This window comes from Loa loa (assembly GCF_000183805.2).
Source record: "Loa loa unplaced genomic scaffold supercont3.61, whole genome shotgun sequence".
Taxonomy (NCBI): domain Eukaryota; kingdom Metazoa; phylum Nematoda; class Chromadorea; order Rhabditida; family Onchocercidae; genus Loa; species Loa loa.
In genome coordinates this window covers 18,022-41,176 of record NW_018108241.1, presented here as the reverse complement: position 1 = coordinate 41,176, position 23,155 = coordinate 18,022, and the positions used below count along the sequence as shown (strand labels likewise).

Below are 23,155 nucleotides of genomic sequence, written 5' to 3'. Positions count from 1 at the left end.
TCACATATAGAGTCGAATTAAATCACGAATCTGAGAATGCACTTGTCGCAAGTCGGTTGATCTAAAAAATCAAAAATCTGAAACTATCGATCGATTTCAGATGGAGTAAATAGAAAGTGTGTATTTCTGGAATTTCTAAGAAAATAATCACCGGAAGTTAGATAAGTGGGAAGTTATTAGACTCATGGAATGGAATTTTCGCAACTTACTCCAGCACATTTTTGTGGAACCATTCCAGTTGTTCTACTGTTGCACAAAGACCCTCATTGTAAGGAAATTTCGCCAGTGTTGCTTTCAACCAGACAGATAATTGCTGAAAAAATTTTCATTCTTCAAAATTATGTCCAATTTCAGAAAGCTATGTATTCCTAGCATTGAGACTTTTCAACACCATGCTCATGCTCAACAGACACACAACAACAACAAAAATCATAATATTTTCAAATGTCTTCTTGAACTATTTAATAACAGATACCTCCTTTGACAGTTTACCAATTAAATAGATAATTTCAGCCATATCGCGCTTTAAAGTACCCGACACGTTGAACACAGCCGCTTGAAGAGATCCACTAATCAGTCTTTCACCGTATTTTACAAAAAGCTGTTCAGCTCCTTCTACACCTGCATCTCGATAATTGGACTGCAATATGATATTATTTAGCATTCACGAAATTCTATTTTATTTAAGACTGTTTTCAATTTGTTTATAAGTAATTGAATGTTTTCATCTTTTTACAAACAATTAATTAAACCAAATTAATAAATTTAATTAGTATGAAATTTCCTTCTTCACATAACTGTGAAAGGAAAGACCTTTCCAAAATTGTTCCTTTGACTAGTGATTCCTAATCGATGGTTCGCGAGAATTAGAATTTGGACTACGTGGACTATTAAAAATTAAGTTCCTTGTTTTTTAATATTGTAACACTATTCCAAAGTTACTAATATGTTAGAAGTTTTAAATAAAATGTATTTCAAATTGACAGAATTTATTATTTTCGAATCTGCTAGTCCATGCTACAGATAAAAAAATCAAACGGTCTTTGGTCAACAAAAGTTGGGAACCACTACTTTTCATAATTTTCGAGTTTTAAGAAATCCAAAGCCTCTCCTACCTTTCTTGCGATAAGTAACGATGTAATACATTCGGAAAAGAACTTAGTAACTGATCTGTTTGCATCAACATGATCAACATCCAGACCGACAAGTCCACATTCAAACAACTGCGAGCTCATTGGTTCTTGGAAAAATACTGACGGTGCACGCTGCACGAACCTAAAACAGAGGGCTTTCGAGTTTATTGCTACTAACTTTTGTACTCTTCAAACAGAAGATTTTCCAGTTCATGGTTGAGACTAGAAGAATATCAAAAAGATCACCTAATAGCCAATCTAAACATATCATCAATTGTATCTGGGTGGTTGCGAAAACCATTTTGTTCTTGCAGGAGTTTGAACGAATCGTTACATAAAATCTGTAAATATAATAAAATCTGAAAAAGTGGCATCCATATTTGCCAACCTGAAGGAACACTTCTGAACTGTGCGTTACATATTCCACTTTTTTAAATCTGGACATTCTGTGAATTAACATCCATTGCTATAGGATTAAACACTGCAAATAATATAATCCTTCAATAAAAATTGAGCAAACCATCAATCGGCAAGAAAAGTTTACGTTAAGCATATGAACTAATCCGGATCGACAGTTATCCAAATGACCATATTCGTCAACTAAAATACTGGCCAAATACAGGAAGCATGAATGAGGGTGACGATTATATATATCAACCATCTGAAAATTATACTTTGAGACGCTTAAGATTTAAGACGACTAAGTTAAATTTCGCAAACTATGTTTAAAATTAAATTAAAAGAAACATGCATATCGCTGATGCAACTGGACAACAAATAATTAAAAAGATATTCCAGCACATGTCCGCTGATAAAGAACCTGCTTTTTTAGAAATCTGAATAATTTACCTGTTCAACAAGGGATTCAATAAAAGTAATAGAATGGACTTCAAGAAAGCGTATCATAAATCGTATCGCACGACAGCAATGCTCAACGACTCGAGTATTCTTTTCATATTTTCTGCAAGTTTCCAAAACTAATGGCCAAACTTCTTCCACGGTTGCAATCCATAATGTCGGGACATTATCGTTTGTATTTGCGGAGCTTCCTGAGCAGAAATAAATTAAATGAAATAAATTAACAGATATAAATAACTACCAGTAAGCTCATAATCTATATGATTTTGAAGAAATATGATAATAAATACCATTTTGAACGGTATTTTTCGGATTGCATGCTTGGTGCGTCCAGGGCTGAACATGTCGAAAGATTGCTGCTATTCTATCGACCCATAAAACTGGATCACGACTCAAAAGATACCATGAATCTGATGCGTTTTCGTTGCTGTCTTGTGATTCGCTAGCTAATATATCTGCCTTTGATTTAAGGAGCTTAAAGAAAAGAATATTCGGCGAAATAAAATGACAAATAAGATGTTTAAATAAAATTTAGCGAAAGAAAATTTTCAGAAGATATGGTTTACACAAGAAATAATAAAATTTTGGGAATGAAATTTACTGCGGCCAAACGTGTCATTTGGGGTCCAATCAAGTGTCTTAATCGAGTTGCAGTTTCTTCTCCTGGTAAACCATTCAGCATTGAAGAACAGGCTAAAAAAATTGCAATAAACTTTGCTGCTAGTCATTTACAAACAATTTTTAATAATGATCTCCGCATGGTATTATTCTAAATATATGACGACTTGATAATAGTTTTTACGAACGTTTCCTGTCGAAATCAGCAGATTTAAAAGTGGAGTAAGAAATGATCCAGATTATTGGTTTCAGAGACAAAGGTAAATATGTTAGATAAATCAATATTCAGAAAAGCAGCAATAAGCATACACCGAAATTAAAAAAAATTTATGAGGACTCTTAATTTTTTTCATGAGGCAAAATAAAGGATAAGGAGTTGATCTAAAAAAAAAGAAAGAAATATTTTACATGAAACTCTGACTAATAATATATAAATGGAAGCAAGAGTTAATCAATATAAATAAAAGAAAGTGAACCTTGAAGAAGTAAGAGGATGGAATTTTCCAGCTGCTGTCCTCTGTTTTCACCAGTTTCTAGGAATGGAATGATGGCAAATATAGATTCAAAATGCTCCAAACAACTGCTTTCGCATTTTTCACAGATTCCATAAAGAGATTCGGAAGCAGCACGAACAAAGCACGGCTTTTGTACTTTATCCAGCAACCAAGTAACACACGGTTCTAAATGAAATCTTCCTAAAAGTTCAAAATCAGCAAATACTTACGTCAACGAAAAAATTTTTGAAAATCAGTAAAGTTAAGCGAAGCTCTCTTCGAAATACTACATTGAAGTAAACGACAAACCTTGATATTGTCCATTTTCATGCAACCAATCAATTAAATTCCCAAGCAATTTAATAGAGGTATTAGTCAGTATCGGGTGAGATGTAACCGGCATAACCAGAACAGCATGAACCAAAAGAGGAACCACTGTTTCTTCCGTTCTAAAATCCAATAAACCAATAGCTGGAGAAAAAATTGCAGTGATAACAAAAAAAAAAAATAATTGGACATCTTATGATATCATTTCACAATAATGTGCACAAAATCAACAAGAATAACATCATGAATCAGATACTGCAATTATTTCCACATTACTGCGTATGTCACGAATAAGTGCTTCAAAGTCGTTTGCCCTAGTCTATTCGAAGTTACCACTTATTTATAAAAATTTGTTTCACCAGAAGTGAAATTTTTTTTTTATTCAACTTAGCTCTACTGTGATTCAAGATATACTATATAAGATCAAATACCAACTAAGGGACGAAAAAAAACTTACGGAAGAACGTTATGTACGATCACTGAAATGATATACAAAGCAGCTTCCGATTCATCCCAAGAACCTGATGAAACCGACTGCAGTATTGAGAACATCTACAAAACACTGCGGCGAATTCATAGTCAAAATTAAACCAATTCATTAATCTTCAGTTTCTTTCGGAAAAATCCCTCGATTATTCCTAAACTAATGAATTAAGTCAGTAATTGTGTCAGGTTTTCCTCAACATATTTGTGGAAATATCTGAATCAGATTCAAATGTTCGCCCTTTTCCCTATTCTCACAATCCTTACGAGATTACTGTTCAACTCATATTTTATAGAACAAAGAATTACAATGTGCACTGACATCTGAACATAAAATTCTTGCTAGTATATTAAAATACATACACTTTGGATGCATCGATCAGTTCCGACGATAAAAACAACGTCCTTGAGTGTGTCGGAAACTTGACCGCGAAATTCAACGAAATCATCATTCTCATCCGGAATATCTTCCTGATCGGTGTCAAAGCGACAGTGTTTGTAGAGTGCCATAATATACCTTAATCAAATATATGAAGATATAAATATTCCACTTTACCAAAGAAATAATACAAAAGGATGTGAGCAACAACAATATTTGAATCTGAAACAATTCGCTGACTGTGTTTATTATTTTTCTAGATCTAAGAGTAATAAGATCATTCTCTAACACATATTTCACACAAACCAACCTATTTCTTTCATATAACAAGAAGCACAACGTAAACTATCCAACCTTTCAATGTACGGTTTGAATTGAGCATTCAACTCATCGTCGTTTCTTTCATAGAGATATTCAGAAAGGCGGTACCAGATATTGAATGTCATTTCCACAAGCTAAACAGCTTTTTAATGGAAATTATACTGCGAAATACAAAAACTTAATCCCAAACATTATGAAGTTAAACAAGAAATCATAACTAACATTATAATCGTGATAACCAGCCAGGAGAAGGAGCAGTTCGATGCTTCGGAAATCACCAAGGCCTTCTCCTGGCTCTTGGATCATACATTCTAGGAGTGATTCACTTAATTCACAAAACACCCGTGCATATCCTTGCAATCTGGAAATTCAATTTCAATATATTATTGCTGCTTCGCTGAAGTCATGTTATTTTTTTTTTTTCAATGAGAAAAATCAGTTTACATAATCACTAAATGTCGCAAAACAATACTGATCCAAAATTCAGATCCTAAGAGATTATAAAAATAAACCTATCAAAATCATCGTTAGCAACTGCCATTGAAAAGCTGTCCGTCATCCCATAGCAAGCGGTTTGCAAAGCTACAGCTAGAGCACGATTAACATTGGTATCTTCAGCACGATATAACGCTGATACAATACATTCACAAGCCGAATCGTGCAATGAATGAGGCGAATTTGGATTCTGCTGCAAAAAAAAAATTTAGAGATATACGTGTTGCAAAAAGCCGATTAACCACCAATTTACTACTTTCTTTTTCTTCTTCTTTCTTCTCAGAAGATATTAGTTCCGGTTTTGGTTTGTTTCGTCCCCTTAAACAAAATAAATCAAAGCTAATTTTCTGAATCCCAACTGAAAATTTAAATAGACAAAGAAATTTCAACACCATGCAAAGAGCAAGGAAATTCAAACCAGAAGTGAGAAAACATATTTGAGCAGGTCACTTGTTGCAATATCGTCAGTTGGAATCAGCGGATTTAGCAACCAGGAGCTGAAGCAGCTTAGAACTCTTTTCAGGATTGCATCGTCATTACCATTAAAAACACAAACTTGACTCTGCAAGAAGATTTAATGGGGCAATACTGCACATTAGTATGCATAAACACATTTTGATAAGCTGTGCAACCAAAAAAGAAAATCCATGCGATCCACTTTTTTTAAGAATTAACACCCATTTGGCCAGGCTTAAAGAAGTTCATAATAAGAACTCACTAGAAAATGAATGACTGCCTGTGTCTTCTGAGCCAGTTCGGTGTTAACTGCACGGCGTCGATTCTCACCAATCCTCAGATGTGTGCTTTGCACCTCTTCTGGCAGAGTTTTCAAAAAAGTAAGTAAAACAGGTGTTTTGTCAGGTGTCCCAAACCTGCAAGCAGCATGGAAAAGTGGACAAATGAGGTCTGTTTACATGAAAGCAGTGACATTCATAATCAAAAGAAGACTTAAATATTGAAAGAATAAATTAGAGAACTGCGTTTTTAACTTATCGATATCCATAAAAAATAAATGAAAAATATTTTCTCAATGCTGAAGTAAGCTGTTTTCAGACAAACACCTAAGGTTACATAGCGGAAAATGCAGTCGTTTTTCTGGGCATTTACAACAAAACATACCTTTCAAGGATTTCCGCAACAAAATTAGTCCATTCCGGCACTTGTAAATAAAGATCGGAGAGCGCAAGGCAGAGCTGTGTTATGATTACTGAATTCCTTTCAAGTGGATAAGATTCATAGCTCCTGAAATAGATGTGTTCGTCAATTATCGCAAATGGAGTGCCTTTACTGAACGGGCAAAACAGCATTGAGTTTTGATTTTGAAAAACTATCAAAATGAAAAATTATGGGATAAAAACTTTAAAATACAATGAAAAAAATGACATGACTCAACGTCTTCAACTGCAACTTTGCAACGCAATGACTGATCAAATGAAAAGAACGACATTCCGTAAAAGACAAAAAAAAAAAAAAAAAGTTGAAAAATATAGAGCAAACAAATCAAATCTGCCTCTTGTATAAGGCTAAAATATAACTTGATTAAATAAGCCTAAATGTAACATAAACAAATATGCTGACGACAAAAACAAGAACCTCAAATGATTGATTAGCGAATCCCTCAATGATAAGTATGAAGAAGATGGCAATTCCTTCATAGAGTGCAACAATTTTTGCCTCATCGTTTGAGCAGCAAAGTAACTGGTTGTCGAATCTCGATGTTCAGATAATATACGATCACAAATGGACCACGAATATACCTGCAACAATACCAAATTTATCCTATATTTCGTAAACGTTCATGTACGAGGGCTCTTTTTTAAGAATAAAAACTTACGGATTTTTGAAATTCTCCAAGCCAGATGCTAGCTTTGCTGCACGCAGTACTGTCAGACCCATTTAGTACCGCAATTGCATGATACACCGTCTCGATATTATCCATTCTTCAACGACTTCAACTAAGAATTAACTATTTCTGATTTAAGAATCCATACTGAATCCGATCTCAGAGCAGATCCGCAGTGATAATTTTCTTCGAGAAAAAGTTTTTTAACAGAATGGAGCGATAAGACTTCATCCTTATTATCCTTATTTCTTGTATAACATATTAACTTCGAAAGAAAGCAATACGGAAGCGCAGACAAACCTAAACTGAGGAAAATCAGGTGAGCCGTTGCAAACTGTTTACTCGAGCTTCTTATATCAGTAACTGGACTAGTAGAAAAATGATAAGATTGACCGACTGAGTGATCATGAAACATTACAATAACGATGACAATATATCCTTTTCCTTTTAAAATAATATCAGTGCAGCTGTATTTTAATTTGAATGACACTTTTTGAAAGGATAACCGTTAAGGATTTTTCGTAGTAACGCATTCTAAACATGATCAGCTCATCTAAGAAAAATTTCTCTTCCCCTGAATCTGATCCTACTGCGACCTGTTTTTATACGACGAGGCAGCACAGAAAGACGAAAGCAAATTTTCGAAAACTTTCAGGTAAACCAAAAGTCCTGATGACAAATTACGAAATTCATTGTTGAATTTCGTAATATAGAAACATACAAATGAAGAATGAGAAAAAAAAACCCCTTCAATTTTCGACTATGTATATCTGATATAAGGAATGATTATCGTTCGTTCCGGTCATGATGCCATGCCACTGCATTGAGCAACTAACCAGCATCCTAATGATACGAATCACTATTCACGATTTTGCATTTCCGAAGATTAGGTCCTAAGGAGATTTGAAATATTCTCTCAAACATTTCCCGCCGAGGACATATAAAAAAATCAAAATAAATGCTAACTAATAAAGCGCCATGTTACTGCCAATAACAATGTGAGGAAGAAAATTGACCAGTCAAAAGAGCAATTAAACACACTGAAGTTTGATACTTTATTTATGAAGGAAATGAAAAGCGTACAACAGAAAAAACAGTACATTAAACATCTGAAAATCTAGAAATCATCATAACTGAGGTCTTATCAGTTCTGCATGGGTGTCGGAATACTTAACATGATGAAAGGCATAAATTAACTAATTTCAAGCTCAAAATTTCACAGGTAAATTTTTCTGAAAGTATCGCAGTCTAGGAAAATCGGTCAAAGCGAAACTGATATAAGAAAAACTTGCAATGGGTGGAAAAAAGTATTTCAGAAGTATAGTGGAAGAAAATTGTTCGCATTGAGGCAAAGACACGACAGAAGGATTATTCAACTTCAAAGCAGAAAATAGAAATATAATATGCATGAGTTCATTGAGACCGAAGAGATAGACATATCGAGTTAATTAAGATAAACATAATGATAGTAATTAAAATAGCAATGATAATAATGACCTGTGCTTTCGAGATTCCTTAATTTTAACATCAGAAGAGGCAACCTATCAGCAAAAACACCAACTATCCCAAACAAGACTGCTAAGTTCCAACTAAGTGCTAAGTAATGAGTTCTCTAATTTAATAACTGAAGACCTTTCTATTCCTTCATTCAGCAGTTCATATGAATCGGAACCATAAGAAAAACAAGTAAAGAACGCTTCACAGTTATGCACTCTAGTCTATAACATATGAAAAAATTATGATCAAAATTTTTCGTTCACCACGTGCTACTGACAGTTCACATAAGCAGAAACTTCAAAATAAAAATAAGTCAATCCTGGAATCAAATAAAGCACGCATGCAGCATGTCTCTGCTGTAAATCCACCCGCATACCTACTCCCACTGATTTGTAATACATGCTGTAAATATCCCATCCGAGACAAATCCTCAGGTTTTGGAAGCGATGGTCCATTGATGGGAAGCACTGCCGCACGGTATACAAATGGTGCACCGCTGATACGAACCAGTGCAAAAGATGCCGTATCGAGACGTTTCTGTTGCGCTTCTGCAATTGGAATGGTTTATACGGTTAAGAAATACAAAAGAAAATAAAAATAACCTATTAATTTGATTGAATTCAACTTCTATCAAATATTTCCAAAATGGATTTGATTTATAGCTGCAAAATTGTCAGAGAATATAGAATTCTCTATACAAATAATACATAATTTCGAATAATTAATTAAAATGATACTTCATTCCTTACCCATTTTAGATTTTTTCCGCCTTGCAGCTTCTTCTTTTTCGGCAAGCTCTGCTTCAATCTGCCGCTTTCTCTGACGATCCAAAATTACTTCTGCAGGCAAATCGGATTCCCGCAGTTCGTCAATTATTGCTTTAGATTTGTTTGAACTAGTTACTTTCCCAGACAACTCCTGAAATTTTCACAGAACTAACCATTTGCAGTGATTTTTGGAACATACCAGTACTAATCGGAGAAAAGTGCTCACTTCATCTCCAACACCCTCTACAAAATGCTTTCTCCTTTTTTGCTCTTCTTCCAACATTTGAAGGATCCATATTTGATCTTCGTCGAGCTAAAAAAGGTTTTTTTCTTTTTTGCGAGCCTGAATTCAAAAATGGCGGACTAACTAATAAAATGATAACTAGGTAGATCTTTTCTATAGCGCTATCTATCATTCCGCTAAGTTATTTTCCCAGTTACCAGTATAATGCAGTTAAGTAAATGTACCTTACGCTTATTTCTTTCGATGAGTTCACTGTTCTCCACTTTAAAACGGTTAACTTCAGCTTCCGTCTCTTCAACATCAATATTATAGGTCAAATTCATGACAATCGTTTCAACTCGTTCCAAATAATTATTGAAATCGCGTAGCGTTGGAAAATCCATTCGTTTCAAATTGTAAATCTAGAGCTGGTTAATAAAGCAAGCAGGGGAGTTGAAAAAAAATTCATAACATCTGAAGCATGATATGACTGCACGAATTCCCACTTTCTCCACCGAACCAACAAAATATGGTGCACTTAACATGAAACTAGAAAGGAAAGATTACCTTTCTAAGTTTTTTACGAATATAATTTTCCTTTTCCACCATAGGGTCATCAAAGATTTGTTCCCAAAATCCTTTTCTCCATAAAATTTTTCCACATTGTGGACAAGGACCACTATTGCGTGCAAACAAATTTTCCACACAGTTCCTAAAACTGCCAAATGTGAAGAACTACCGCACTGAGCTCCATACATGTAATTATACTTCAAAATATTTCCCAATTAATTGATCAGATCATTAAAATTGATCATTTACCTGCACAACGGATGACCACATTCATTAATCATCATCAGCATCTTTCGATTACTATATTCCTTAGCTTTACATTTCGGACATTCGCGCATTTTACACGTTCACGATGATTCCTTTATTGAGTCATTTATTTTATGCGGATTCTTTATCACTGCCTTTCCCCTCCACCACAAGTTTCGAAACAGGATAACTCTGATATAAAGTGGACTGACGACGAATTACTTGCAGTAGTTCCTGACACTTCTAGAAAAGGACACATTTCAAAGCCTAAGTTTCTACCAGCATCATCTGGTGGCGTGACTATTCTTGGGTGAAAGTAAAGTCTCACTGATGAAGTCCTGAATACGCTAGTTTCAGTGCTTGACGGTGATTTAAAAACAGTAATGAATAAAGCTTTAAAATGCTCAGGACGAATGTCCCGAACTGAAATTTGGTAAATTATTTGTAAGAGCGGTCCATAAAGTTTAAAATTACGGAGAACACGGGTACCGTGTGAAATTCGGTTTGTGAGATGTTGTTGTTTTTCACTGCTGCCGTAAAGTGGTCGCGTATTCTTCGTTTGAAAAACTCTCGATAATTATATTGCGGAAACTGGAAAACAATAACAATGCAATAATTTACGAAGAGATAAGCAAAAAATTAACTTTTAGAAGTACTCCAGACATATGGTTTCGATTTACTTCTGACCACCGACTCATAGAAGATGTGGGACACCTAAATCCCAGCTAGGAAAGACGTCACCCTCAGAGGTAACGTGTGAGATCGAGCGTACCCGTGAGGCAGACCGCAGCAGTTGTTTGTAGAGACAGATCCAATCGGCCTGCGGAACACTTCCCATCCGATTCGATCACGCACAACCTCTCGAACCAGCTCCCAAAGATTAAAACGCCTCCTTCCCCTCCGTCTTTTTCCTCCTAATTCTTAACGTCTTCATGCACCGTCCTAAATTTTTATCACTCTTTCGCACCCTCCTCGTTCTAAAAGTTCTCTTCCTTTCTTCATTTCTTTTCGTCATTACATAATCAGCTTATTTCCACAAGTACTCCTACCTCTAACCTAATTTCGCACACTATTTTTGTTTCCCTACTTCTTCTCACTTCACACATTATTCCTTGTTCACAACATACTGCCCGTCTTCTCAAACATACTCCCTATTTCCTGCCATTTTAGCAACTCTCCAAACCATCACATTCAGTCGCTGCTCACTTTATCTGTTGCAGCATTATGTCGGTTTAATTAGGTCGCAGACTTCTCGGCTGTTTGTTATGTTTTGGGGTAGGGATTAGGCTGGATTACTGAATGGAATAAGAAAAGCTTTCCTTGCAAATATTCCAAACCAAGTAGCATAAGAAGCAATTGAGTCAATGCTTTATTTGCTTCATATTTTCTTCCAGTAAGTCAATTGAAAAAGGGGAAATTGAGAATACCGAACCTATGGCAAAAAATTGGCCATTAAGTTTAAATTGTTATTGCTGTGATTTCATTTCGACGGATTCTTGAAAAGCGTTTCCCGCATTCTGCTGATTGCGAAACATTTTCCGTGTAAACAGTTTTCGCAGTGTTTGATGAAATGGTGCCGGTTGGGCAAAAGATAAATTGAATATCGTTGCCGAATTCATTCATTTTTAATGTTATGGTTGGCTTTCATCATAAGCCAGAATCAAATTCTTCCTGTTAACCAATGCTGGCTGAAGGCATTTGATTTTCACGTGCATTTCGTTGTTCCATATGTTGCTTCCATATATCCATGTTTTGATTTCATCGGGATTTAGAAAGCTGTAATAGATCATTCTGATGAGATATCAAACAGCAATCACAACTTCTTAATACAAAGTAAGATTTAGAATTGCCTTGGAATCTACATCCCTCTCAAGTCGTTGAAACGATCATTGCTCCTTATTGAACCATTTCTTGATGGGTTGTTGACGTTTTTTTTTGTACATGTTTTTTTTGACATAACATGGAATTCCGTCACATTTCATATTCCAGTTAAGAAATATTCGTTATTATGCAGAATAGTTATCCTTACTGGACTAATACTTCAAAATGGTGATTCTCTGATTGTCAGGTTAATATTTGATTGGCACTTATCAAACGTGCCTGCTTCCAATGTGCTTTAAATATCAAAGAAAGTCGTTCAGTCCTTCCGCACCTCATCTTGTTGTTATGAGATCAACTTCCATGACTGGTCTTACTATACTCGTCAATTTCTGGTAGTCTGTCAAGACTCTGCTCTTCTCAGAACTTCAACCATTACCATAGTATGTGTTTTTTAGCAGCTTCCAGGTGTAAAAAGTTGTTGGCATGATGAGCTCTCTTTGAGCCTTACGGTCCATGTGAAAAAAATTAGTTGAATTTAAGTTTAAAACAAGTAGCAATTAATAATAATTAGGAAAACACACAAGGCGAGAAATGTGTGTCAAAATGATAGCTCCCCAAAATGATAGCATGAAACAACAAATTTCAGCTATGCGAAGCCGATTTTGAGACCCACTAAACTTGGTCGAAGAACGGACGCGGACAGATTTCTCCATGCGTGTAGGAAATTTTCCTTGATGATAACTGAAATACTATTTGAATAATGTTAGCTAGCAAAATGTCATGATTCAACTAAAAGGAGTTTGTTTAATGGAGTAAATTTTTAAGTAAAGGTGATTTTATTAAATGTTGACTTCAGATCAACTGCAGAGCGAAATGTTGAAGGAAAAACAAAGTCACGGTAAAAGGGCTTCCCTCTTTACCAGTCAGCCGTCTTTACAATTCGAAGAGAACTACGCTTTCAGCTCAGAAATTTTAGAATCAAATTTTTTGAAGATGCAGATTGCTATTCAGTGCTTGGCCTTTTAGCTAAGGCAAAGTTCGACAAGCACTACAATCCCGTCCCCGCAAATATATCACTTTAGTTCCAAATCTGCATTTGGTCAGTATTAGGTCACAAACAACAATGGCAGTAATCCCTCCACATACTGATATTAGGGAAAAGAGATGAATGATACGTGAATGTCCCGAAGATTTATTCTTGATCTTCCTTTCCAGCGACATATATTTACTTTTTTATGCTTTTCATACTAGCGAGCAGTGTACAGATTTCAAACTTTTCTGATCCAAACTTTGAAATCACGTGTTTTTTATTCGATCTATTCACATAAACAAGACGCTATTAATCTTGTCATAATCAACTCTCTTTTACTATGCAAGTAAAAGATGTGGAACACTTTATTTCGAACAAAGGCAAACGAGAATCAGCAAATAAGGATTTTCTAGTGAAAAGACAAAAATGATTAATACAGGTTTCCCCCTCTAATAAAATATCAAAAATTTTGGGATATGTCAGGAAACAAAAGTATTTAAGAAAAAAAAAATATCAAGGACCGATAAATTCAATGTCTCTCATATCTCTGGCTGCTAACGCCAGAGCATCTTCTCAAACGAGAAAAATACATTAATATAATTAATGTAAAATATTATTGATAAGTCCAAATCACCTGGATAATCTTGAATAAATTAGAGAACACAAATTCAACAATTATGTATAAGAATGCCGATGTCATATGCAAATGAATGATCTATATATAAGTGAGATCAAAGAAAGACTTGACGATTTGTGATAATTATGCAGATTTCTTGAGCAATTACAAGTAACGAACGGGGCAAATACAAGAAACAGTAAAATGGCATAAGAAGAATGGCAGATGTTGAATGACATAAAATATGACGCATCAAGTGCTTTCATTTACCTCTACTGCAAAATCCACGATTCAGGAATTTCCTTCCTAACAAAATTAAAGCAATATATCGGTTCGTCTGCAGAACTAAACGGCAGATTCTATACCAAATCCAATTCATCATTTATGTAAGAAAAACGGAAGGGAAGTTTCCGATGATATACTAATTACGTTAAAATTTAAAAGTATATCAAGTATGCAGGAGATGGTTGAAAAATGCCAAGTTCTCATCCACACGTAACTTTTTAAACCGAAGAAAAATAAGAGTAATTATCAATATTTCGAAAAATTGTTTCCTGTAGCACTGGAGAATTCTAAGAAGTGGAACAAAAATAAAATCCCTAAAAATACTACGAGACGAAGGTCGAAGTATGTCAAAGACGCAGAAATAATGCTAAAATTCAGAACCAGGGATGCAAGCGTGGATCCAAACGTGCTAAATTTTCGTCTTGGCGTGCCATTTGAGTTAATTGACCGACATATTCAGCCAAGTTTTCCGCTTTATATAGATCTAAAAGACTTTTTTCATTTTACATTATTAAAAGATACAAGCTAAAAAAAAGTTTTGCTATATGATACAAAACTTCTCGCCTTTAAAAAATTTCGGGACTTCATTTATTCGAGAATTCATTTCTGAAGAAGAAAGGAAAGGGGATATTACTCACACAAAAGCTGCACAAATAAAACAGTTAGTAAGAAAAGATTACAAAATAAGGATTTCAATGAAATGAACAGAAAACTAGCCATTTAACCGGTTTTCCAATAATTTGCCAGCAGTTCGTGCCAGCTTGAAAATTTCTGCCACAGATAACTTCCTCTGTCGCGAATATGCATCCCACAGAAAAAGTTGAGCGTAGGTGACAATTTTCCGTGCGTGTAAGCAACGAATTGTTGCGACTATTGAGCAATTGTAGTGACCTGAACTTTGCAAATGATAATATGAAGCAGTTAACTTTTTAAGTTCAAGTGATCAGTCGCCGGTAAAATATGAAGCTGACTAGTAAAACCATTTGTAATTAATCCAGTCGCCAGCTGACTAGTCTAATGACTAATTCTTTTACTTTACAACCATTAATATGAACCTTCAACAGAGAGACCCAAAAACTTATGCAAATTTGGTGACATTCGGTACGGTACTACTCGATCAACTTCAAGTTCCACTGAAATTTGATATATAGTATAAACAAATCTACAAATATATATATAGCATATATACACCACGGCAATGTTCTCCAGGTAAACCCATTCATCAATCACAGTACAACCCATGCAAATGTATAAATAGAATCACTGTTTTAAAAACAAACATACAAGTTTGAGGCTTTAACCCAAATAGGTAATCGACATTCATTGTTTGCCCCGTCCTCGTATTCAAACATAGGCCATTCATTGTTGCCGGATTAAGATGAAGAATATACTCACAAATGGAAAGCACAGACATATTTAATGCGACCTATCCACGAATTTTTGAATGAATCAATGGAAATAGTGTTAACGTGAATATTAAAAGTTGTTCTTAAACAGCGTTTGGATAATTATCACATTTAGCGCTTTAAGGACCAGGAAGTGAAGATATAGATTTCAGACTAATCAAGGAATTTTATTATCTCTATTTGTTTGTTCTCTTAAATAACTGTGATAAAAATGTTCAGGATATAAAAGAAATCAGTGATGAAAAGGCATTAATGTTTTGTATGCTTTGTATACTCGACCCAACTACTTCTATAATACAACCAAATATCAGCGTAACGCATCAGATATATCTTAGCATTAAACCAAACCTGCTTTCGAAGGGTGTAGTAGTGTGTAGGATCCTCATAACGAGGGATGATCCATTTCGAGAGTGAATCGATCGGCAATATATTTTCCGAAGTTATATAATGAAACTCATCAAGCAATAGCTGATCCGAAATAATGGCGGATTTTGAGATAAGGTCATAAAATCTGTAAATCTGATACTTATTCAACATGCTTAATCAATACACCATCTTATACTTTGAAAAGAATCATTTATCACTATCGCTTTCACAGAAAATTTATCAATTTAAACAGTAAATAAAACCACCGCATTATTTTAGAGAGTTCTGAATTATATCAGGGGAATCAAAAGTTTTCTCCAGGGCGGTAATGACAGAAGTTAAGATTTAATTATTCATTTTGATAAAAACAAACAACAGATAGAATATATATGTGCCTGAGGGATAAAAACAGCCACCACCATAGCAAATCTCAACACGGATATCTTATCAACATCATATTTGCAGTGAATCTTTCAATTTAATTTAAATTTTAAGTACGAATTATTTTTATAATGTATCCACACAACAACTTAGAATTCTTTTTGCACATTAGATAATTTCCTGAAGGACTTCGTGAGCTTTAGTTATTATAACATTTTTAATCGTAGGAAAAGGGCTTACCTCTCGATTAGTTTCGCTGAAAAAGATATATCAGCCTTGTTTTTTAAAATAGCATTTAAAATTTCTTCAAATGTGTAAAGAGAATTCATTTTATTAGTGCATTCCAACAATGACACACCACCGATGTATGCGAAATGAGGAACTGCCAATTGTAGGAATCGTCGGCATGTTTCCTGGAAAAATTACGTTAGTGACTGATGTGTGCTTTATTCATTAGAGCAAATAATTAAATAAAACGATTGACTAGTACGGGAAATTTTTTTGATCAGTTTACAAAGCTAAAGATGATCTTGCAAAGAACAGAAGAAATCTGAACGGGATAAACAAAATAAAGCTGTGGGTAAAATAATGGAGTTGCACGCAACGAAACACGACATCAAACAACGATCAAATTAAGATTTGAGGTATTTGACCTTCTCCTTCGTGAGAAAATGATTGATCAAAGCAAAAAGCTGGTGTATTCCAGAAGCATCCCGGCTTGCATCGTAGTGTTTAGTTAAATAATAACAGTATACCTGGAAAAGCATTACAGTGGTTCATTTATTTCTTCAAATGTTGAGGAAAATGAACGAATGGTAGTTATCAGGTTATTTCAGTTGGAAAAGAAAAGATAACAGATGGAAACACGAACTGCAGTTCCACCTTTTTGTCAACGTTCGACTAAAATCAAACTCTTACTAGCAAGATTTTAATTCTCAATCTCTCGGGAACAGTCATTAAAAATATTAATTTTAAATTCAGGTAAAATGAAAAACATACTCTCCCACTAAGAGCACGGACAGAAATGCGACGTGTAATAACGTCAGCCCTTCGTATTACAAAGTAATAGGGCAAGAACCGATAAATAATTGACGAAAACTCTTTGCTCTAAAAACGAAAAAAATTAAGAATCATGGGAAAATAATAGTCAAACAGTTTATAAATCTTCAAAGGAATGCAAAACATAACAATAAACACAAACAAATGATTTGATTTCTCACTGATTGTACATTCACTCTATTATCTCTCAAAAAACAAAGTCTAGTAGAAAAAAAAGTAAAAAATAAAACAAAACAAAGAACAGAAGGTTGAGAAAATGCTTTCGAGACAGATGACCTTTGCTGCATAGTGTCCATTGAAAATTTCAACATTTGCAACTTTAGATGAATAACATGCCAGAACCTGACTGACATTTCGTACCAACTTTTTACTAAAAAATTAAAATTATAGAAGAGATCATATATTCCTCAGAAAATCCGCCTCTCATCCATATCTTTATTCATGCTAGTCACAATGCGAAATAATTGATCTTAAAGATACACTGCTCAAATACCAAGCTAACATCATTTTTTTGGATTACACCATGTTACGGCTTTTTCCACACTTCCTTGAAAAATGTTTTATAACACCTGGTTGACCAGGGTGTTTTCGTTTTTCGATTATTTTCGTTTTAGCTATTTTATTACCGAAGATAATAAGGGGAATTTTACGGTTAAAGAGAAAGTAACCTCGGCAATTCATCAAATTTTGCAGCCAGCAATGATGACCATTTCACAACAATATTCAATAAATCTGTCAACTTGTCGTTCCTTCCTTTTTGAATATTGAAATCAGATTCAATGTCTTGGGCACACTTTTTTATATCCTGAAAGAAAAAGAAACAGGATTCTTAGCAAGGAGAATTTCTGATAAGTGAATTACATGAGGATGATAAATGTGCACTTTAATTCTTATCAGTTCATCTTCACAAAAGATATACAGTCTGAGCCGTTCTTCTCTATTTCCCGAGAGTGGACTCGACTACTGAGAAAATAATCAATTATCCGATATTTATTTCGAAAAGAAAAAGAGAAGAAATACCTCATTGATTTCGTCAAATCCAGTAAAATCATTCAACGAACATCGCCAGTTTATGATTTCGGTAAGAAAATCATCGGGGATCAAAAGAGTTGTTAAGGAAACAAGATTCTTATAAGCAAATCTGCAGTTCAGCATATCTTTTTAATAAAATTACGATTGTCGTTATAGTTATTTAATTTCATTCTCTATTTTTATATATTTAAACAGCAGATCGAATTCAAAGTTAGCTCCAAACACAATAAAAAAAACACAAATGTTTATCAAGCCTAACTTGTTGACCAAGCATGTAACAAATTTCAAACTAATTAATATATCTTAACTTCAAATAAAATTCCTCTAAGTATGAGCCTTTTTATCCTACTTGCTGAAAAACTACAAATATTCCAATACCTACCCGAACAATCGGTCCTTCAACCGGTTCACTTTATGCAGTGTGTGCTCCAACCAATGCTCTTTCATACCACTTAGTTCGACCAACAAACGACAAAGAGATGATATTTCGACAGGTCGGCTTTGATATAACTTTCTAATTATATCACGAAACAATTCCTGTGAAGTGACAGAGATACCTTGATCACTCTTCAAAGGATCACAAACTGAAAATTTGCGTATGAAAGACAAGGAAATAAAACATATTTTCCTATGCCTCAGAATTCGAAACCAAAGCAAAAACATCTAAACAAAACATAAACCTTCAACGCATCAAACATATTAAAAAATTAGAAGTAAAATAGATACCTTGGATGAACTATAAGATAATCACTTTCTTAGAATCTCTTACCGCTTGATAAGCTACCAATCGGTAGGTATAAAAATTTCAATATTTTGGAACTAACATATCACGGCGTACTCTATCCCAAACAATATTATTTGTCACGAAGAAAATACCAAATCACTAATAAAAATAGCGAATTAAATCTATAGATAGATGTTTTACTGCAACCTTCCCGACATGCATATTTCATCCCTCCTAATCATGCTACCTCAAGAGAGATCAGCAGACATCCTGTTCATAATAAGCACTAAAATTCTGTAGTGCTAATCCTATAAATTGGTAAACAAATACCAAGTCCGGTATACGATCATATACTTGCAGAAATCAGTAAATACAACCTGTAGATACATTTTGGACAATAAAATCAAGCGGCTGTGAGGCAGCAATAGCATAGAAAACTTGTTGTTCGCTTGATTCGCCAACATGTGAGATAATACGTGCAATGGCTACGGATGGACGTAGTTGTAATTCAGCAACCAATTGCGGTAACCTTAAATTCATCTGCGGATAGATTTTTGAAAATATTCGGCAGCAACTATTACTTTCTCGACACCTCATTGTAGTGCAATAGTAATGAAACTTGGGCACAATGAGTAACATATTTTCTGTAAGCTTCAAGTAGGCAGAAAAAACACTGCCAAATTTGGACTGTACAGCCCCAAATATGACAAGATGGTTGACAACGTAGACTTGTTCGATAAGTTACTGTCCAACAAGTTATAATATCCACAAACCGCAAAACTGGCAAATTCGATGAATGGGTCAGAAAAAAACTTGGTTAAAACTGTAAGACTAATTCAGAAGCTGAAAAAAAAGTGCTGAGATATAAACCTCATAAAAGCTAAAATAAAAAACGACAGCAAAAATTTTTGAAATGAACTACCAAGGCAACCAATTGTTTGCTGGTATACCAGTGCCGTGCTTTTCCAAATTCACGTCAACTTTCTTTTCAGCTATACTCCCATAAGCTGACAATTTCTAAATAAAGATAACTGCAAAGAATTATATTCACTAATATACAAATTTCAACTAGCAGATAATTGATAATTACGAAGGAGCAATTATTTCTAATAAAATTTCAGTGGAAGAAACCAATCAAAACTGACTTTCATAAGCCACAGTAATCGTGCAACATATTTTCGTGCTCTCAATTCATTCTCCATTCTAGCACCTTCCATTATCCCAACTAATGCCTCCATTCCTGCATTCAATGCGGCTTTCTCTGTGCTAAACAGATCTTTTGCGAATAATATAAAATAACAAGGATTTTACAAGGACTTGTTTATAAGGATCAAAGATTTGTCTGTTAGTCCAACTTTACAACTTTTTTGCTAGTAATGACTTTCATGAACTTCTACTTCAAGTGTATTTCAGAACAAAAAGGGCCAAAGAATTCAAAAATGACACACTTTTCAGCATCCAACCGACTTTCAAGAAAGTCAGCCCAGTGCAACCATACCGAGTTCCCACCAGCAACATTTTCATGCAGTAAAGCTGCAGTTTTAAACGAATGACTTGCGTCCTCATATCTAAAATTTGAGAAATGAACAAGCTTTGTTTGGAAACCAATGTAAATAACAAGCAAAAACACGAGAAATCCCAGAAAAATTTCCATCAGTATAATTCGACTCTATAATAAAAGATCGATAAGCAGGAATTTGTTAGACCCATTATTTGCTTATTAAGAATTATACCAGTATGACAATGTGGAAGATCAAAGGTTGGTCTAGATAACGTTTTCGAACTTACTTCTCGAGTTTCGTTAAGATTTTTCCACGCAAGGCGTAAAGTTTGGCAATATTTTCCTTGGTGAAAGTATTAATGGTTGTTCTTTGGACAACTGAGAACGCTTCCATTAATGCACTGTGTTGTTTCTCTTCCGTCAAATCAGGCGTGGATGCTCGTTGCACCAAACACTTCAAAAGCTCTCGCACCGAAAAATAAGCGTCCATCGCTGGTAAAGCCGGTAAAGTATGCATCCTCAATTTTTGTATTTTTAATTATAATTTAAAAAATCAATTTCATTGGAATTTAAATTTCATAAGCTCATTGTTTATGGATGCAAAAAAAAGAAAGCAGCAAGTTATTGTACGAATAGCATTTGAATTCTATGAAGCAAACAAAAAAACTAGAATTTAGTGAGCTAATAATACCTAATACAAATATTAAAGCAGAGCCAAAATTTCAAAAACTGCATACCTGCTTAGTTTATCAATAGCAGTATTTATGAGTCCTGCTTTTCGAGCAGCGCGCGCTATCATTAGCTGCGAATTTGCCGCCGAATAGAAAGGAAGTAAACCCTGTTGGAACTGACTCGATTGATTCTAGAATAAATTTTTCAGGTCTGAAGTTTTAAAACTATTTCACTAAAAAGCCATATATGGCGCGGAGAAAATCTATTTCATGCTCGTACCGCATTTATCCTTTTCTCTCATTCAACTCCTAAATCTTCCCATTCATTCTACTCTCGATTTTTCTCTATATCTTAGCCTCGCTGATTTATTTCCTTTCTTCTGAACTATCGCTACTACTATGGCAGGATTTATTAACTGCAAAAAGGGAAGTGCAGACGATCAAAGCCAAAATATGTTTCTTTTAAATCACATTTTATTATATCATTTGTTGGTTTTATTATATGAAACTACTTTCAAATTAAAATATGGTTAACAACCATTTGATTCATTAAATATTTCGGACCAGACTATGGTTAACAACCATTTGATTCATTAAATATTTCGGACCAGACTTTTGGAAATCATTGTTCGTGCCTTGATTAAGACTTACAAGCGTAACTTTTTCCTTTAGCAAACAAAAGCAAGAAAGCAAGACAAGAGACAAAATAAGGCTGAAAGGAAAGGGAGAGGGGAGAAAATGAATAGAACGATTTTTTTTTTGGTTGGAAAAACTGCTGTTTTGGAATGGAGGTTTTTAAGTTACTATTTTCCTAATTAACGAGTGAAAAGAATAAGCTAATTACTAACAGAATAAGGAAAACGGATGAAGGAAAAAGACAAATAATGCCAGCAACATCACGTGCTGTAATGCTCCTGCAGAGTTCGTAAGACATTCCAGACCGAGTTTTCGAGCCACAGTGCTCAGATCCAGATTCGAACTAGTACTTAGGAGTATTAGCATTCCTATCAGTAAAACATCGCCTTTGTGACTTACTATATGATTCAGGTTCGAAGTTGTCAAATACAATACCTAATCACTAGCAAGATAATATTTAGTTGAAGGAAAAAAAATACAATAGTAAAACAGGAGAATGTTGGTGTCAATATGGATTATTCCAGAAACTTACTAGATGTTGCAGGACTGTCATTTCAATCCCTAAATCTAAACTAGAATTTATATCAAGGGAATATTCCCCTCGTAAACTCCTCCTTTCATTATTACCATTTTGATATTACTACCGTCGACATCCTGTTTCCTCTTATTCCACTTTATCTATGTGACTTCACCCATTTTTTTAGTCTGTTTATTCATATCATTTGTTCCTATCTTCTACATATAAGTAATGTATTTCTTATATATTAAAAACTTATTATTTAAAATTCATCTTTTCTTGGCGTCCAAAATTATGAAAAAATATGAGTTTGTAAAATATAAAGTATAATGAACAAACCCCTTCCATCTGTTGAAGAAGTCTAATGGCAGTATTGTAATGATGAATGCGCCACTGATGAATGTCAGCCCAAAATGATAACGGATCTGATAAGGCATAGGATCGACTCCTAGAATCTTTATGTTTCTTAATAGGAATAAAAGTCTTAATAGGAATAAAAGTTCAGTTTCGTCGTGCTGTTCATTTTAGCACATATTTAACTTAGTCTCCAACAAAATGTGGACTTTCTAAATGATGTATTCGACGTATGTTGAGATGCTGAGAAGACAACCACAATCATATCAAATAGTCTGACCTGAACAAATACCCAACGGGTTTTTGTTGGTACATTCAAATGCAGGAAAATTTTATACTTCTGTATGGTCGCGAAGTGTCATAGCCTAACATCCTCTCCCTTCAACTCTTCGTTATGACAATCTCGCCCACTTACGCTAATGATCATGTATCATTTTTGCAAATTACTTTTGATACAGCTGCAACGTAGATAAAAACAAAAAATCTGGATTTCCACAGTATT

The 23,155-nt window shown here is 34.5% G+C and overlaps 4 protein-coding genes across 4 annotated transcripts in view; all 4 read right to left on the bottom strand.

Moving 5' to 3' along the window:
* Positions 1-7,338, bottom strand: LOAG_04608 (transportin-SR; the record flags this gene model as incomplete). Its single annotated transcript, XM_020446639.1, has 22 exons — positions 7,252-7,338; positions 6,943-7,063; positions 6,702-6,865; positions 6,228-6,350; positions 5,827-5,980; positions 5,527-5,670; positions 5,126-5,301; positions 4,836-4,974; positions 4,647-4,747; positions 4,277-4,430; positions 3,888-3,982; positions 3,413-3,552; positions 3,086-3,289; positions 2,593-2,684; positions 2,282-2,465; positions 1,983-2,182; positions 1,678-1,794; positions 1,380-1,474; positions 1,116-1,275; positions 476-640; positions 210-313; positions 1-61 (listed from the first exon to the last, which is right to left on the bottom strand). The coding sequence occupies exons 2-22, from the start codon at positions 7,045-7,047 to the stop codon at positions 1-3; spliced, it is 2,877 nt and encodes a 958-aa protein (XP_020303049.1). The 5' UTR covers positions 7,048-7,063; positions 7,252-7,338.
* Positions 7,339-8,745: 1,407 nt separating this feature from the next.
* Positions 8,746-10,346, bottom strand: LOAG_04607 (CDK-activating kinase assembly factor MAT1; the record flags this gene model as incomplete). The annotated part of the gene is made up of 6 exons (XM_003140144.1): positions 8,746-8,996; positions 9,198-9,366; positions 9,442-9,528; positions 9,684-9,860; positions 10,006-10,150; positions 10,258-10,346. The coding sequence occupies 6 exons, from the start codon at positions 10,344-10,346 to the stop codon at positions 8,746-8,748; spliced, it is 918 nt and encodes a 305-aa protein (XP_003140192.1).
* Positions 10,347-10,386: 40 nt separating this feature from the next.
* LOAG_04606 (hypothetical protein) lies at positions 10,387-11,092 on the bottom strand (the record flags this gene model as incomplete). Its single annotated transcript, XM_020446638.1, has 3 exons — positions 10,387-10,497; positions 10,744-10,845; positions 11,027-11,092. 3 exons carry the CDS (start codon positions 11,090-11,092, stop codon positions 10,387-10,389), a joined length of 279 nt encoding a protein of 92 aa, XP_020303048.1.
* Positions 11,093-13,460: 2,368 nt separating this feature from the next.
* The window catches only part of LOAG_17318 (FAT domain-containing protein), a 27,402-nt gene continuing 17,707 nt past the window's right edge, over positions 13,461-23,155 (bottom strand). Inside the window, exons 44-62 of the mRNA XM_020449976.1 lie at positions 22,639-22,747; positions 21,213-21,337; positions 20,763-20,993; positions 20,423-20,542; positions 20,120-20,240; positions 19,897-19,991; positions 19,352-19,503; positions 18,633-18,834; positions 18,239-18,359; positions 17,887-18,023; positions 17,495-17,588; positions 17,159-17,266; positions 16,813-16,914; positions 16,400-16,572; positions 15,761-15,923; positions 15,291-15,432; positions 15,062-15,139; positions 14,724-14,897; positions 13,461-14,490 (exon numbers count right to left, since the gene is read on the bottom strand). Coding sequence (XP_020306409.1) covers positions 14,381-14,490; positions 14,724-14,897; positions 15,062-15,139; positions 15,291-15,432; positions 15,761-15,923; positions 16,400-16,572; positions 16,813-16,914; positions 17,159-17,266; positions 17,495-17,588; positions 17,887-18,023; positions 18,239-18,359; positions 18,633-18,834; positions 19,352-19,503; positions 19,897-19,991; positions 20,120-20,240; positions 20,423-20,542; positions 20,763-20,993; positions 21,213-21,337; positions 22,639-22,747 — 2,557 coding nt within the window. The 3' untranslated portion in view covers positions 13,461-14,380. The remainder of the gene's footprint in view (positions 14,491-14,723; positions 14,898-15,061; positions 15,140-15,290; positions 15,433-15,760; positions 15,924-16,399; positions 16,573-16,812; positions 16,915-17,158; positions 17,267-17,494; positions 17,589-17,886; positions 18,024-18,238; positions 18,360-18,632; positions 18,835-19,351; positions 19,504-19,896; positions 19,992-20,119; positions 20,241-20,422; positions 20,543-20,762; positions 20,994-21,212; positions 21,338-22,638; positions 22,748-23,155) is intronic.